This window comes from Cornus florida, unplaced genomic scaffold (assembly GCF_030987335.1).
Source record: "Cornus florida cultivar Cherokee Brave unplaced genomic scaffold, ASM3098733v1 CherokeeBrave_3.0.0_Hap2_Chr08, whole genome shotgun sequence".
NCBI lineage: Eukaryota > Viridiplantae > Streptophyta > Magnoliopsida > Cornales > Cornaceae > Cornus > Cornus florida.
The window spans coordinates 69,756,055-69,772,787 of NW_026775578.1; the positions used below are offsets into that span (position 1 = coordinate 69,756,055).

Here is a 16,733-nt window from a genome sequence, read left to right on the forward strand (position 1 = left end):
ACATTGAAGATTCAACATTTGTATACTATTGTGTGGTGCAACGAATCGCACATTGAAAATTCGACATGGTGTATGCCATTGTAGACATGAAATCCTAGGACATGGTTTGTGTGGTTTCACCCCACTTGTGCATGGAAAGCGGTTCATGCACTGATATTGTGTATGAGTTATGAACTTGTTGATTTTAGAAAGCTTGTGAGGACATGTCTATTGTGATGGCTAAAGTTAGGCTTTAGTGTGGGAGGTATCAGTTCTCCCCAAATAATGCGCACTAGGTAATACCTTATAGGTTGTAATTACCCGGAATAACTTGTAAATCTTGATTAAAACCAAGATCACATGTCCAAGTTTTTCCTATACTTGATTTCACATTCAATTCCATGTTGCTAATCATGGATTACTTGTAGCTTATGATTTGGTGCTTGAGGTTTCATTCACGTTTAGTATACTTGTGCTTAGTATGCTTGTGCGTTGTATTTTATCATTCAATTACTTGTGTAGCTTGAGATGATCCCTTTAGTGTACCTTATAACTTAGACGTTAGGTGGAATGCTCCTTTGTATTAGTCTATATTGAATTTGCAAGATACTTGAAACTTTAGGGTATACGCATGCACTTCTTCTTACGAGTAATGTGTTTACTCACCCTCATTGTTTGGAACATTTTTTAGGTATTGTTTTGGGATGCACAACATCCCTAGGTTTGCTTGGTTGCTTGGAGTATTTTTGATGTATTTGTAATCATACATGTGTTAGCATGTTTTGCTTTCTTTTGGTTTGATATGTCAAAACTTGTAATTTTCATTTGGGATATGTAAAGTGTACTTGAATACACTAGTTAAGACTTATTTGATATGTATGCAATAAGGCCAAGGACCAAAAACTTTTTATATATGCAATGCATGATTTCCGTTTCAAGCAATTTATTTTTTTTGCAAAGTTTGTGCATAAGGGCATTTTGAGAAATTTTTTTGAAAAATAAGATTTGGCTTTAACATGGTCGCATAGAAAATCACATTTTAAGGGGGGTTTCTTCACAACTTTTTTTTTTCAAAAAAGTCTATTTCAACATCGAAAATTGCTCGCAGCCGCAGATTTTTTGGTCTGTTTTTTTTATCTACAATCAATCGCAGATTCGACGATCGATCGCCGAATCTTACGATCGATCACTGGCATCTTTTTGCCTACTTTTGATCCTTCATAGGTTTTGTGATCCTGTGTGCTGGCATTTGGCGATTGATCGCCGAAGTTGGAGATCGATCGCCGAGGCGATCGATCGCAGGGGTGACGATCGATACTCTGGGAGTATCACTTTTTTTTTTTAGGTTCTATTTGATCCTTCGTGGATTGGGCGATCGATTTCCCAATCCCATGATCGATCGGCACATTAAGTTCCTATTTTTGTTTCAAAATTTTGAGGTTACATATCTTGTTCATCTAGACTCCGAATCAGGCAATTCTTGTGTCTTACTTTATTAATTTTTCGTTGTCTTTCTAGTGGTATGTACGATAGCACCCATTGCTATTTGAAATGACCATTTTTCCCTTGGTTCATTTCTTGTCGGGTTTGGAACCCTAGCTTCCGTACTTGGTTTATATGGGTTCTGTGGCTTTATGGAAAGTCACTTTAGCATCTTAGGGATGATGTACATCTCTAGAGACCTTGGTTTTTATTTTTTGCTTCCGCATTTCGGATCCGTTATCGGGTCAACTTTTGAATCATCATAGACGCATTGGGTTTGTAAAACCAGGGCCGTCACAATCAACACAGTAATGTCCCTTCTTTCCATAATTTCAACACTCAATGTCATTGAGATTTGTGAAATTTCAGAAATTTTCTTTCCATTCTTTGACTTGGATCTACCTCTGTTTCTTTTACCGTTGCCCTTCTTTTTATTTGAACCATTGCCTCTACTTTCAACATTCAATACCGAACCACTGGTAGAAACACCTGCTGTTTGCCTTTTGATTTCTCCAATCAGAATCATGCTCACAACTTCATCAAACTTCAACTTGGTCTTCCCTGCAGAGCTACTAATCACTATAACTATGCCACTCCAACTCTTGGGTAACTACCCTAGAATTAACAATGCTCGGACCTCGTCTTTGAAGTCGATATCAACAGACTCTAATTGTGCAACTATCCTGTTAAATGCATTTAGATGTTCGTTGAACTTACCACCTTTAACCATCTTCATGTTGAACAACTTCTTAATCAAGTGCACTTTGTTCCCTGGCTATTCATACATACTAGAAAGGGCTGCCATGAGAGACTTCGCCATCTTCTCGTTCTTGATGTTGAAGGCGACTGACTTTGACAACGTAAATCTGATGGTGCCAAGAGCCTTCCTATCAAGTAATTCCCATTCTAAATTCTTTGTATCCTCTGGCTTCTTTCCTAAAGGGTGGTACAATTTTTTTTTTTTTTTTAAATAAGAGGTCTTCTATTTGCATCTTCCAGAAACCGAAGTTTGTGCCATCAAACTTCTTGATCATAAATGTGGATGTCTTATCTTCTGTTGCCATTACTCCTACTCAAATGGACAGATCTAATCGAAAGACTTTTGAAATTTCGTCAAACACCTTCTATGCCCTAGGTTCTCAACCAAAGGCTCTCATACCAGTTGTTGGAGTTGCTCTGCACAATCAACCAGATTTGATACCAGTTATTGTAGGGGAAATGCAAATAACAACGTTGTTCGAGGAATAATCACAAGCATTCACAAAGAAAAAAAAAATATCAAACGCAAGAACACAAGATATACATGGTTCACCCAAATCTTAAGGCTACGTCTATGGAGCACACTAAACAAATTCACTATGAAGAAGATGAAGAATTAAAATGGAGAATTTTCTCTCAATCTCTCTCAATTGCTCTCTCTTGTATTGGCTCAAATTAATCAATCTTATAACACGTACGATGATCCTCTCTTTTTCTTCTTCTCACTATTTTTACCACACCCGAAGATCTGATTAGAGTTGATATATATATAACTTCAAATAATTTGTCTTACAAGAAATTACCTTTTGTAGAATCCAAAACCAATAACGAAGTTAAAACAGATCAGGAAACTGAAGTTTCCATATAATTAAATCTTCCTAAAAATTAATCAGATTCCACAAAACCACAATAGTCTAGACCAAAAAGGAATCAAAACAGATAAGGAAACTGAAGTTACCAAACCTGATCAGAAGTCTTGAACTGGTACTATATTTGGCTACCAATTCAAAAAGAAGACTGTCAAATCCGACGTGATTAAGCTACTGATAGAGATATTAGCTACCAGTTCCAGAAGGGCAGTGACGAATCCCTTTTTGAACGATAGTTGGCTACCAGTTCCCAATGGACAGAAGTGAACCTACTATTTGCTTCAACCTTCTAAATCTTCCCAAGTGTTCTCACACACTCACATACTTATCTAAAGCATTGTTCTCATCATTCCGGAGCGTATTAAAGTATGAATCCGATCTTCAATCATGAAATTTTGAACCGAAAAATTATAACTTGATCGGACTTGTTTTGACAACGATATTAGCCAATTACAAAAGATATATTTTTCACACTCTCCCCATAATACATATATATATATATATCTCACACTTATCTTCAAGAAAAACATAACACTAAAAGCTCTTAAATTAGGCCAAGTAGATTCACCTTAAATGCAAAAGAAATGAACAAAAAAAAAAAACAAATTTGCTAGTAATCAGTTTCGTTTATAAACCAAAAAACTAATAATTTTTTTGTTTATTCAACACTTTTCATGAAGCTGGGACTTAAGAGTGTTACTCTAGTACTGAAAGTCTGAACCATTACCTAACGCGAAAAACAAACTCAAAGAATGAAAGTTAAGCCAATGCATGAAAAACGAATGAGAGCCCACATTAAATTATGTAGTTTCAAATCCCTAATTTAAGTTTGGGATAGTTCCCTTAACAAGCTCATGAAATCCATATATAAAAAGTGTTGAATAAACAGGATATGACAAAGATGAATAAGATATTTACCTAGACACTTCAGTGCCTCCTCCACAATCTGGCCATGAACACTGTTGTTGTCATATAGAGCCAATCTTTCATGTTGTTCAAGAAAATGTTGGAATTCCACCAGATAAGTGGTTATTAATTACAGAAAGTGAAGAACACGTCTAGCTTTTTCAACTAGCTAACCAATGTATCCTCCATGAAGCTTAGGTCTGACTTCTGAGGGGTGAGAAGATGAGGATGCAGAACGAGTTTTGCTGGCAGAATCTGCCACCTCGAAACTATGGTATAGAAAAGAAATTTCTCATTGGAGGAAAGGATGGAATGAAAAACTCTAGCACATCGATTCGGCACTGAATCCAAAAAATTTGGGTCAACCAGAGATGAGAGAGGACCTGTTGGAAGCCTGACTCAAACCAGAACAATGTTTTAACACAATCCAAAATTCTATTTGTGATAGTCTCTGGCAATGTGGCAATGCCTCTAAACTTCAAATATATCGCCAGCTTCACCAACAGTTACCATGTGATGAACCTCATTTACCCCACGTAATCTAATTGAATGTTGATGTCTGACCATTTTTTTTTTTTTCAAAGAACTGAAGGTTGTGTATAATTTGAATTCTCCTTTATGTAATTACTATTTTGTGTATAACAGAGGCATACAGTGGCCAAGCCAATCAAACATATTGTGAGTAATGGAACGAAACAAACTTTTTTTCCTAATTATTCTTTCCTAAACATTGATCTGAGAGTTGCATATGGCAAAGAGGCCTTATCAGTAATCATGTTTAAGAAAACAAACTAGAGACAACAAACTATGTTATACATTTATTTTGGACTGCCCTGCATGCCACAACCATTATACTGTGGCGCTTCAATCAACACTCACTAATTCGGCGTCCTATGGCAGGAACTTATTGTCAAGAGGAACGAAAGCTCGTATCTTAGCTGAAGTGGCTTCCATCAAAAATGCAAAACAAAAGAACAATACGAACAACATTAGCAATCAGTTTAAATTTAATCAATGTGGAATTAACAAGACAACATTAGTTTCCAAGCAAAGGACCCAAATTTTTATTTATTTATTGTGTCATTTTTTTTTATAGTAAAGTTCTATATAGATTGTCATAAGTACTGATCATCTAGCTAATGCAAAAACAGATTCAATGAGTAATAGTTCAGCTAATACAGAAAAACCGAATGAAATATTTACCTATTAGCTTTGAAGCCACCTCCTCAATCTCGCCATATTCACTGCTGTTGTCACATAGAGCCAATCATTTGTGCTGTTCAAGAGCTTGAAAAGGATGTGTTCCCATGAACGTTGGAGAAGTAAGGTGCCAACGACACCACCAAATCCAACACCAAAACCTAGCCCCATGCTGATATAAAATTCTTGGTTTATAAACCCATCCTCATCTCCTTGAATGATATTGTCTTTACCACGATTGGTAACCGAAGGATCAAGAGTTGTTTCATCTCCTGGGCACGTATTTGGAAGAGGAAGCCCACAAAGTTCATTATTTCCAGCATATGCGGAGGCATCAAAGCTCTGAAGCTGAGTGCTTGATGGAATTTTTCCGGACAAATTGTTATTCGACAAATTCAATACAGCAAGAAAGTTTAAATGAGTGATGCTTGCAGGAATCTCACCAGAAAGCTGGTTACTAGATAAGTCTAGAGATTCTAACATTTTCAACTCACTAATCTTTTGAATAACATGTCCAGTCAAAGAATTTTTCGATAGGTTCAAGGAAACTAATTTTGCAAGGCATGAGATTTCTTCAGGAATTTGCCCTACTAAACTATTGCTAGAAATATCAATGCTTCCTATCAGTCCTAATGTATTTTTGTACTCAAATTCTTGACCTTTCCATAGCACCAATGCATTTTCTAGATACACAACATCAAAATTATCAGCATCAGGAACTTGATAAATAAAAGAAAAATTTTCTATTGATTTATTCCGCCGAACCAAAGCTGCAAAATTATTGAAGCACTGCGGTATAATTCCCGATATATTGTTCTGTGAGAGGTCCAAGATTTGAATAGAGTTCAGATGGCATATATTTAGAGGTATGTGCTCATGGAACTTATTCAATCGCAGACAAAGAAAAATTAAACTTGTCAAGTGTGTCCCAATCCAGGTTGGTATTTTTCCTGATAATTTATTTTCTCCCACATCCAAAGTTATTAATTTTCTGCAATTTTTCAAGGACGAAGGCAATTCCCCAATGAAATTATTGTTTCGTAGGTGCAAGGTCTTAGCCTTAGTGAGGAATCCGAAAGATTGTGGAATTTTCCCAGACAAATTATTGTTGGCCAAGTCAAGAGCGACTAATTCTTTCATATGCATCCAACAATCAGGAAGCTTTCCTGACAATTGGTTATATGAGAACATAATAAACTTGACCTTCTCATTGATAGCCGCACATAAGAATGAAATTGACCCAGAGAACTTATTTCTGGATAAATTCAATAATGTGACATTGGGAGGAAATGGTAGTATTGGACCTGCAAAATGATTAGAGTTGAAATCAATTAAACAGTAAGAAACAATATTTGCCAACAAAATGTGAGAGATCTATAAATCCCTAAACCACTTGAGATTATACCTTCCAAAAAATTTGAAGAGACATCAAGACGTTCCAGCATGGAGAATTGTCCAATACTTCTGGGTAGTGTTCCAGTCAACTGATTGTTTGCAAGCACTAACTCTTTCAATGAAGAAAATGCAGTGAGATTAGGAAATAACCCAGTAATTTGATTAAAGGACAAGTCTACCGAAACGAGAGTGCCAAGTTGTCCCAAACTTCCTGGTAAAGACCCATGCAACTGATTATCAGCAAGATGCAATCTCCTCAAGGACGAAAATGTTGAGATATTATCAGGCAATGAACCACCAAGTCGATTCCCACCAAGATCTAAAATCTCCAATGACTTCTCTGTACCTCCAGACAACATGTGAGCAAACTCGGAAATCTGTCCTGTTAAGTTGTTGTGACTCAAATCTAATGTTCGTAAACTACTTAAGTTCCCCAAGGATTTTGGAATCCCGCCTTCAAGTTGATTGAAGGAGAGTTGAAGTAAGGCAAGGGAATTCAAGTTTCCGAAAGCATCAGGGATGGGACCTTGTAAATTGTTAAAAGGAAGTTCTACATCAGCAAGGCTGGTATTGAAGTTGAACAACCAATTGTATATTGAAGAAGTCAGATGATTGCCCAAGAGATTAACGACAGCAAGAGACGCAGAAGAATTTATCAATGGAAGTGAGGGAGGAATGATACTGTGGAGTTCACAGTCAAATAAGTACAATTCTGTTAGCAGAGGGAGCTTATTGGTCACTTCCATCCAATCTATTGCTTCGCTAAGATCAACATAGCTCAGGTCAAGGTATTTTAATAAAGAGAGATGAGAAACCCACTCTACACTTTTTGCACTCAAATATCCATTAAAGCGCAAATCTAGATAACGCAATTCGGAAAGATTCCCAAACTGATTTGGAATCGTGCCGAGAAAACCAGTCTCTCTAAGATTGAGGTATTTTAATCTGCTAAAGGAACCAATGAATTCTGGAATGCGGCTCCCATTAAAATCATTGACACTGAGGTCCAAATGCTTCAAATGATGCAATTCAAGCAATGAAGGACTAATCTTACCTCTCAAAGGCTGAAGATAAAATTTGGCATGAACATTGAGCATGATGACATGACCGGTACTGTTGCTACATCGGACTCCTCTCCATTTGCAGCAGTCTTTCTTCTCTTCTGCACTCCCCCAAGATGAGAGAATGCCATAATCATCAATCAGCCCTTCTTTAAACTCAAGGAGAGCTTGTCTCTCCCTCTCTATGCACCTCACTTTGGCATCATCTCCAACTCTTGAAGTAGTCAATGATCCAAGACCTGGTTTCATTTCCATGCATAATATTAGTAAAACCACAGCAACCCACACGTAGAAATGTTTAAAGAACACTTCTCCAATGATCATTTTCAGAATCAGTGAAGGCAACACTCACAACTAGTGAAACAACAAAAACACCAAAAGTTGATTTTCTTTGTCATCTCTGGCCATGTGATTACCCTTATTTATAGTACTCCCTCTGTCCCATAATAAGTGTTATGTATTAGGGACCGTGACTCACGTTACCTTTTCTTTATTATAATTTTCGCACCAATAAAGACTCCAATGGCTCTTATAGCCGAAGATGGTGGTGACTGTTGGTATTTTAAATTCAATACCTTGGACCAATTGAAAGACCCACTGTTGACATATCATTTTGATGATCAATTGGCACATTACTCTTAACCACATCCAATCCAAAACTGAAGGAAATAATATAATGTTATGTTTGGAGCATCGAATCGGCATCTTGAATTGGATTTTGGATTGAAGGAAATTTAGTTTAAAATTTGTACTAAATTTTCTCCGATCCAAATTCAATGTGCCAATTCGATGCTGTCAAACATAGCATAAGACAACTTGATAAATCATTTGACTATGAAATTTGTTCAACACACACTTAGATTTCTCATAGAAGTTTGAACTAATTTTATCCCAATTCTAATTTTAATATATACAAAAGTTTTTCTCTTCTGTTTTTCCTTGCACAAAAAATTAAAGATCTTCCAGCGTATTTGTAACCGTAAAATAGCGTCACAACTGGTACATTATAGGGAATGAAATTTCCTATCACAAATAAAAAGTATTTGCGATACCTAAAGAGAATTGTTACAAATGGATACTTCAATAGTGATGGAACAAAGAGGCGTTGGTAAAATAATTTTTTTTTGGAAAAATTTTCCGGTCACAATTTACAAGCATTACCGATGATTACTAATGGATTGTCACATTATAGATTACTCCGCGACACAGTTTAAGATAACAGTATTTTGACAATTACTAATGCATTGTAACTTGAACTTTTTAGCTACAGATTATTAAGTATTATTATTCTCTCACAAATAAACTCATTTGTTGCAATGTCTGTACGTCTACATATCTTTTCAGTATCAATTTAGTAGGTTCCATCTCTTAACGAAAGTGAGACAGTCTAGTTATATATATTCAATAAAATTAATTTTAGTTTCACATTCTAAATAATTAGATTGCGTACAGGTCATTGCAAAAATGTTGAGATCCAAAAATATCAATTTAATTCTTAAAGTTAATAATAGTTCATAGGTATATATGCTTGCCTTTCTCATCTTCAATGATTATATTTATCTCTGTCATCAAAAGAAACAATATAGTCTGTTGCACCTTCATTTATACTGGCAAGGAGGAACTGACACCATCTGTAATTATTACTTTTCAAGGTCCCCATTATCTGATTATATGAAACTATTTACGCCAATATGGTTCTAATTTTCTTTATCAAATCATCTATGATCTCCTACATATCATATTTCGTCAAAAAGAAAGGGCTAAGAAATCATTAGTCAATTCCACTCAAATTCTTTTTATTTTTATAATGCAATTTGTTTTTTAAATGCTGAATATATATCTTATGAGACAAAATCTTGGTAGAAATTTCATCAAACTATGACTTTGTTCCCCAAGAAAATTTCTTGTTATTGTATGTAACAAGAAAATTACTTGTTATTACAATTTGGAATATATATATATATAGATATATTGTTTGTTTGTTATTTGTACTCTCTCCATTTACCCACAAAGTCATGGCAACGAAGCACTAAACCATTAGTCAGGTTGAAGCATGTAACATGTGTATATATATATTAATTGTTTGTTATTTGTGCTCTCTCCATTTACCCACAAAGTCAACGAAGCACCCTAAATCATTAGTCAGGTTGAAGCATGTAACATGTTGCTTGCAACGTTGAACAACTTTTAAGAATTTAATACAACAAGATCTCACTACAATATCATTGTCATTCTAGAAACCTTACTATTTGCAATAATAGGCATAGTTCATTGTAAGATGATCATACCAATTAAATTTTCTAATTACACTTAAATGCTCCAGCACCATTCTTATATTATATTGCTTAATTTGAATTATTTGATACTGCTTTCTATATATTGTCAGGCTCATCGACATCATAGTTCAATTGGAATTATACAATCAGAAGTCTTATGATAAAGCACCTGAAATGTTAGCAGTTGCCTTTTCTATATTCCAATTCATGATTCTAGACTAGATTTATGTTGTACAGTGTTTGCAGTTTAAAAAATAATTCATACTGACTTCTCTTACCTTGTGTTTGGGATGAGCACCCAATTGATTCCTTAGATTAGAAATTGGAGGAAATTTAGTTCAAAGTTAAAATTGAATTTCTTCCAATTTTAAATCTAAGATGTGAATTCGGTACTTCCAAACATAGTATTTATTTCTTTCTTCTTGTTGATTTCAGATTGTAGTTTGTCCAAGCACACAAAAATTGGTTGTTGACCCGAAGGAATCCAAGTTGGTTAAAAATAAATAAAATCCGTGTAAAGCGACCCCTCTCCACGGATCGAGTAAAGCTTGGATTAAGTCCACGGTCGTAGTCCCAACGAATAGTGTCCACTCAGTGATGAGAACCTGAGACCTGATGCTTCTTGAGGCACCAGGCCCCAAGTCTTTCCCAACTGAGTCAACCCGTTCGGGTTAAGTTGGTTAAATTGAGTTCCTGATACATATTTATGAATTTAACACATCACTTGCTTTGCTCCTTCTCTTGGGAATAATTGAAGGTCTATCAGGTTATACACTTGCTCATGCTCTCTTTGCAATTCTAGGTCAATCCTCAAGTCCCCTATGCAAACTTTGATTTTATTTTTGATGGTTTAAAGGTAGAATGTAGCTTTGCTGCAAATTTTTTATGGATGAGTTGTTGGGCTTGTAAACTGATGATGTGATCCTAATTGTCATGAGGTGTGTTTTATGGTGGAATCATTTTAATATCAGTAACATGATGATGTGATCCTAATTGTCATGAGATGTATTTTATGGGAGCCTCAGTGAAATGTAAACATTGTTCATTTACTCATGGAAATATATTGAATTATATTTATTTTAAAACAAAGAAATAAATGTATACCTTACTTTGCTTGCGCTCTTGATATTTGTAGTCCTTCCATTTTATCATTCTCTTAAAGGGAAATCGGCAGAGGAAATAAGAAGGAATTTTTTGGATCACCAAACTAATGTTCATATATGGAAGTGTAACATGTTTTGGGACTCGAGTTCCAAGAACAAACTTGTGGGAGGTGAGCATTTTCCGGAAGCTGGAAGCTATATCTGTAAAAATCTGAGGAAAAAAAAAAAAAAAAAAAAAAAAAAAGAAAAAGAAAATGATCGGATCACTGCATTAGCACTCTGGCATTCCTCCCAACCACAAGTTTTCTTCGTTTGTTATCAACAACAATTGAAGCTTCCCATCTATGGTGATAGTGGATTTCCCTGAGCTCTTAACCCTCAGACTGTTGCCCATGACTCTACTATTTGGATCCCCTCTCCAACATGTACCTTCTCTGTAAGCCACACTATGTTTTGGCTAACATCGCACCATCGACACGTGTCCAATAGCACCAAGGGGTTTTCGGGAAATTATTCGTGCTTCCTAGCCAACAACTTTTGACAGCATTGTAATAAAAAATAGAAAAAGTACACATGGAGCATAACCTTCAAATTTTTTTCAAATTTGGCGACACGAACCTTTATTAATATTACTCATTTTGGGGTTCTAAAAAAAAAATAGTCTATTTTTTTGGAGTTTAGGCCCATCTGTACATTCAACAATCATATATATACAAATATTTTAATTTTTGAAGGAAAAAAAAATAACAATTTTATCTTATAAATTTATATTTTAAATGCTTAGTAAGATTAACGTGTAATTTTAAAAATCTATAGAATTTTAAAAATCTTATTAATCAAACGACAGTTTCGGCAAGTATAGTTCGGCAAGTATAATGCACAGAGGGAGAAATATAAAAATATGTATTCAATTACTTGGTTGAATGATGAAATTCTCCCTCCTACATACGAAGTATAAAGTGGTTACCCTATTGTTAGCGCATTTCACACGCTAATCTCTCTCTTCCTCGTTCACATGACCTAATCAGAAGATTGCGGCGGCGACGACGACGACGACGACGCAGATCTCACACCACACCGCAACCAAAGCGTGGACAACTCCTTCCTTTACGATTGCAAGTAGTTGATTTCTAAGTAGGTTAGTGTATGTATCTCTCTTCAGTTTACGAATTTCTCTCTCGTCTTTCTCGCTCTCTCTCTCATATTTTCACGGTTCACTACTTTTTGTGTTCTGGCATGAATGAATTTTTAGAGAATTCTGGATAGGCACATTGATTTCTGAAACAACTTTCGTTCTTGAAGTCCGAATTCGAGTGTTATGGAGCATCCGATCGACGCCGAGTAGATCGATCGAAATTTCTAAGGTGGAAATATCTAGTCGGTTGATCGCTGTAACTTCCGTTTGAAACCGAGTATTCTGTTTGCTTATTCTCTCTCCTTTTCCTTTTCTTTTTCTCCATCACACAAGCCCTAATTTTCTCTTAAAGCAACATCTCTATCTAACCTTCAAAGAATGAGAGTCATTGTGCTTAATTTGTAAGCTTAGCCATCCAAAAACAGATTCCTCACTTGTCTTGAAGAAGTAACACCTTGTAGGGATCTTACCTGCGATTTTCTTGTGTAAGACTTGAAAAGAGATGTTCCTCATACTTCTCATATGGCAAATCTAGCTTCTTCTCTGACTTTAGAATCTATTTTGTCTCTCATTTCTTGTTGACAATGTGTTATTGATTGTTGGTTTCAAATTGTGATATATGATTTCTGTATGCATACATTCGGTTTATAAACATTCTAGATTTTTAATCTTCTTTTAGTTTGGAAGGGGTAATTTGGTATTGGTTCAGTGTTTAATTATCATATAATGAAAATTTGTTCATTCATTCCTTCAATAAATTTCTTTGACAAAAAAGAGGTGTTTATCAATCAATCTTATATATGAAAATAATTTGGTATTGGTTCATTATTTAATGAAATTTTCATATATATGAAAATAATGTTAGTTAGTTGTTGCTTAGTGTTCAATTAATTTTGATTCCTATTGAATATTCATCATATATAGATCAGTTGTTATTGATTGTTGGTTTCAAGTTGTATACATGGCGATATGTGATTAAATTATGTATGCATGCAGTTTATGAGTATTTTAGATTTTAATTGGTATTATGTATAATTTTCGATGGCTGATATTATGAACAATGTGCAATGCAGATATTGATCAGAAGGAGAAGCTTGCGACTTTGTCAACAAGGAGCTTAAACTGTTTTTGATGGCTAATCTACAATGGTCAATTCCTTCAATGGTTGATGGCCTGAACCGAGTTCAAAGAAAGGTCCTTTTCTGTGCTTTCAAGCTGAACATTTATGAGGACGTAGAAGTTTCAGAGTTCTCTCGTTATGTAGCTCTTGAATCTAATTATCTTCGTAGTAAGCGGGATCTTGCCAGGGCCATTTTTTGCATGGCACATGATTATTTGGGCACCAATAACATAAATCTTCTTGAACCAAATGCCCTATCTCGTTACCTAGTGAGTCGAACAAACAACTTTCAGCTCTTGAAATTGATATTAAAAGTTATTTTGTTTGCTTTAACTTTCATTTCGTAGATTAATTTGTTCTTTTACAGGGAGGCAAAGATCATGATGCTGTTCCTACATATAGATACACTCGGCTGTCTCCTATCACACAGTACCTGTTCCCCAAAGATGATGATATTCTGCTTGAGTACATAAAAGAAGATGGAAACTCTGTTGAACCTAGTTGGTGGGCTTTTTACGGGTGACAAATGGATCAGTGTGTAGGTAATGAAGGAATTGTGGATGTCAAGCTAATCTGTTTTATAATTCAGGTACATGCCAATTATACCAATGGTTCTAGTCAATGGAACTGAAGTCATAGTGACCGGAGATCGATCTTATATCCCAAAATATAATCCGATGGACATTGTTTCAAATTTGAGGTGTTTACTAAATGAGAAGCCAATGCAGCCAATGCAACCCTGGTACAAAGGATTTAGAGGAAATATTAAGAAAGCTGCAGCAGATGGCTACACTATCGAAGGACTAATAGAGGAAGTCGATGCAACTACACTCAGGATTACAAAGCTACCTATTGGAGTATCGCGTCAAGATTATATAGACTTTCTGCGATCGATGACAACAGGGAATGATCCATTCATCAAGGTATTGGTTTTTTCTTTATTGCTGGTATCAAAACTACAACTCACAGTGTCACGCACACAAACCTCCCAATAGGAAAGTTGAACACCTTGAATTATCATGTGGGAGGAACAGATACAAGGCTCTGTTATTTTATTTTCTTATTCTTGGTACAAACACTCCCCAACTCTTTCTCTCTCTCTCTCTATCTCTCAGTCTCACTCCAACTCTCTCTCTCTCTTTCCCCCTGAGAGAGACCTATATTGGAACCTGAACACCTTGAATTATCATGTGCTAGGAGGCTCAGTAATATAAACAAAAAGTGTACTGGAAATCGGAATAATTATAGCAAAGTTTTCATGTTGTAGTATTACATAAAGCGCAATGCTGATGACACAACTGTAAATTTTGAAGTCATCTTACCTGCGGAGAACTTGAGCATGGCCAAGCATGAGGGTTTGCTTAAGAAATTTAAGCTTACTACTACGATCAAGACAAGTAACATGTGCCTGTTCAACCGAGAAGGCATGATCAAGAAATATGACACCCCTATACAAAGTATGAAATTAATACCATAGGCTAATTTAGTTTATCCTTTATATTATAACTTCGCTTTATAGTAAATTCATTTCTTTCCTTCTGCAGTTCTTGAGGAATTCATTCCTATAAGACTTGAATTCTATGAGAAAAGGAAGGCAAGTTGTTCAAAAATGAAATTAAATTTCTGACATTTGAATTTCTTGTTTACTTTATGGACATGGCTGCTAACTAGAAAATAATTTTGTGCAGAAGTATGTGTTATGCAATCTTGAAATGGAATTGTTGAAACTGGAAAACAAAGTTAAGTATGTAACTGAAGTTCTAGAAGGGAAGATCAGTTTTTTCCAGGGAACATTGATAGTCTGGTAATGCTGTTGAAAGAAAAAGACTTTATGACTTTGGGGAAGATAACAAATACTCCTGAATCAGCAGTTCCTGAAGAAGATTATGAATACATACTCAGAATGCCACTTCTGAGCTTTTCTAATGATGGGTATAAGGAGCTATGTTATACAAGAGATATGCTTAAAAATCGTGTTAATGATTTGAAAGATGAAACTCCGAAGTCTATGTGGTTGAAAGATCTTGGCAGTTTTGAGAAGTTACTTCTTGAGGGTGTGAAACCCAGTGCAGTTCGGAAGAATGCTTCTAAGAAGCGTAAGTTGTCAACTGTTGGTCCTCACCTCCGCCGCCACCAAGAAAGTAGTGGCAGTAATTACGGGCAAGTCCGACATTGAAGGCGTTGTCACTCTCACCCAAGAGCATAATGGTCGATTCTTCAGCTCTCTAATTAAATAGGTCTTATTTTTTCTTGTTTTATTTTGTTATTATGTTTCTGCACTTATCAAATATTTATATGTTTTTGAGCTGAACTTATTAAATATTTTTATGTATCAAATATTTATATGTTTTTGAGCTGAACTTTTCAAGTCTCTTTGTGTATTTGAACTTATCTTCACCGAATTGACTAGAACCTAGAGATTTTATATTTAATTTATATATGTATGTGTCATGTACTTCAATTTAGTCTTATAACTAAATGTTGTTAACGCCTGCAAAATTTCATTAATCTATATCCCTATGTGATTGTTACGATCATCAATAGTTGTTACGGTCATCAATATTTTACTCACCTTTCAAAGCAGGTGAAGATATTTGGTGGGGGAGTTGACCATACATGTCATATACATGTCATAGGTAATATCCACCAAATAAATATGCACCATCTTAATTGGTTTGAGAGCAATTTTTAAGTGTAGGGTGGACCAGTTTGATTTAATTGTGCATGGACATAGTATGTCTAACTCTCTCAATATTTGTTGAAGATATTTGGTGGGTGAGTCGGACATATATGTCATGGATAATACCCACTCAATAAATATGCACCGTTTTAGATTGTTTGAGAGCAGCTTTTAAGTGTAGTTGGGACTAGTTTGATACTCTCCTGTGGGAGTTGTTTGTGTGTTTTATTGCCGATCAATAAAAAAAAATTCTGGGGTTGCTTGCATAATTGGGCCGAATTCTTTATATATTGCATAAATAGTTCATCAAAAGTGATGGATTAAAAATTTCTCTGCTAACTCTTTAAAATTACTTTTTCCAAAAAAAAAAAAAAAAGCGTTGGGGACGGAATCTCTTCATGTCCCAGCGACCTCAGCATATAGAAAACTTTTTACGCCATATCCCTTGTCGAATTTCACTAGAAATGAATCAAGCTTTGCTTTTGCAGCCGACAGAGTTGGAAATAAAATAAGCTGTTTTTGGAATGGAACCTTTGAAAGCTCCAGGTCCGGATGGTATGACTCCTCTTTTTTATCAAAAGTACTGGGAGGTCATTAAGGCTGACGTAGTGGAGGCGGTGACTGGGTTCTTCCAAACCGGGTATATGCTTTCCTGCTTAAATCATACTAATATTATTCTTATACCTAAAACTGCATCTCCTACTTTAGTATCTCATTATAGGCCTATTTCTTTATGTAATGTTGCTTATCGAATTATTGCAAAAGTAA

General features: G+C 35.4%; 2 protein-coding genes across 4 annotated transcripts; one reads left to right on the plus strand and one right to left on the minus strand.

Moving 5' to 3' along the window:
* Nucleotides 1-5,201: 5,201 nt before the first annotated feature.
* On the minus strand, nucleotides 5,202-7,975 carry LOC132270449 (receptor-like protein EIX1). Its single transcript, XM_059771629.1, has 2 exons — nucleotides 6,601-7,975; nucleotides 5,202-6,499 (listed from the first exon to the last, which is right to left on the minus strand). Exons 1-2 carry the CDS (start codon nucleotides 7,973-7,975, stop codon nucleotides 5,202-5,204), a joined length of 2,673 nt encoding a protein of 890 aa, XP_059627612.1.
* Nucleotides 7,976-11,915: 3,940 nt separating this feature from the next.
* Nucleotides 11,916-15,598, plus strand: LOC132271969 (DNA topoisomerase 2-like). Of its 3 annotated transcripts, none has more exons than XM_059773481.1 (7): nucleotides 11,916-12,174; nucleotides 13,239-13,554; nucleotides 13,653-13,789; nucleotides 13,875-14,208; nucleotides 14,553-14,742; nucleotides 14,830-14,879; nucleotides 14,974-15,598. In XM_059773481.1, the coding sequence occupies exons 2-7, from the start codon at nucleotides 13,297-13,299 to the stop codon at nucleotides 15,091-15,093; spliced, it is 1,089 nt and encodes a 362-aa protein (XP_059629464.1). In that variant the 5' UTR covers nucleotides 11,916-12,174; nucleotides 13,239-13,296; the 3' UTR covers nucleotides 15,094-15,598. The 3 variants fall into 3 exon arrangements, with proteins under 3 accessions (XP_059629464.1, XP_059629463.1, XP_059629465.1); XM_059773480.1 differs by having other exon boundaries at nucleotides 11,917-12,168; XM_059773482.1 differs by lacking the exon at nucleotides 11,916-12,174 and having other exon boundaries at nucleotides 13,278-13,359; nucleotides 13,455-13,554.
* Nucleotides 15,599-16,733: the final 1,135 nt, after the last annotated feature.

Excerpts from the sequence above, each read along its gene's own strand:
- LOC132270449 (XM_059771629.1), bottom strand. The coding sequence starts at position 7,975 with ATGATCATTGGAGAAGTGTTCTTTAAACATTTCTACGTGTGGGTTGCT. Across the intron at positions 6,500-6,600 it reads CTCTTCAAATTTTTTGGAAG|GTCCAATACTACCATTTCCT; the intron begins GTATAATCTCAA and ends ATCATTTTGCAG.
- LOC132271969 (XM_059773481.1), top strand. The coding sequence starts at position 13,297 with ATGGCTAATCTACAATGGTCAATTCCTTCAATGGTTGATGGCCTGAAC. Across the intron at positions 13,555-13,652 it reads ATGCCCTATCTCGTTACCTA|GGAGGCAAAGATCATGATGC; the intron begins GTGAGTCGAACA and ends GTTCTTTTACAG. Across the intron at positions 14,209-14,552 it reads GGAATGATCCATTCATCAAG|TATTACATAAAGCGCAATGC; the intron begins GTATTGGTTTTT and ends TTCATGTTGTAG.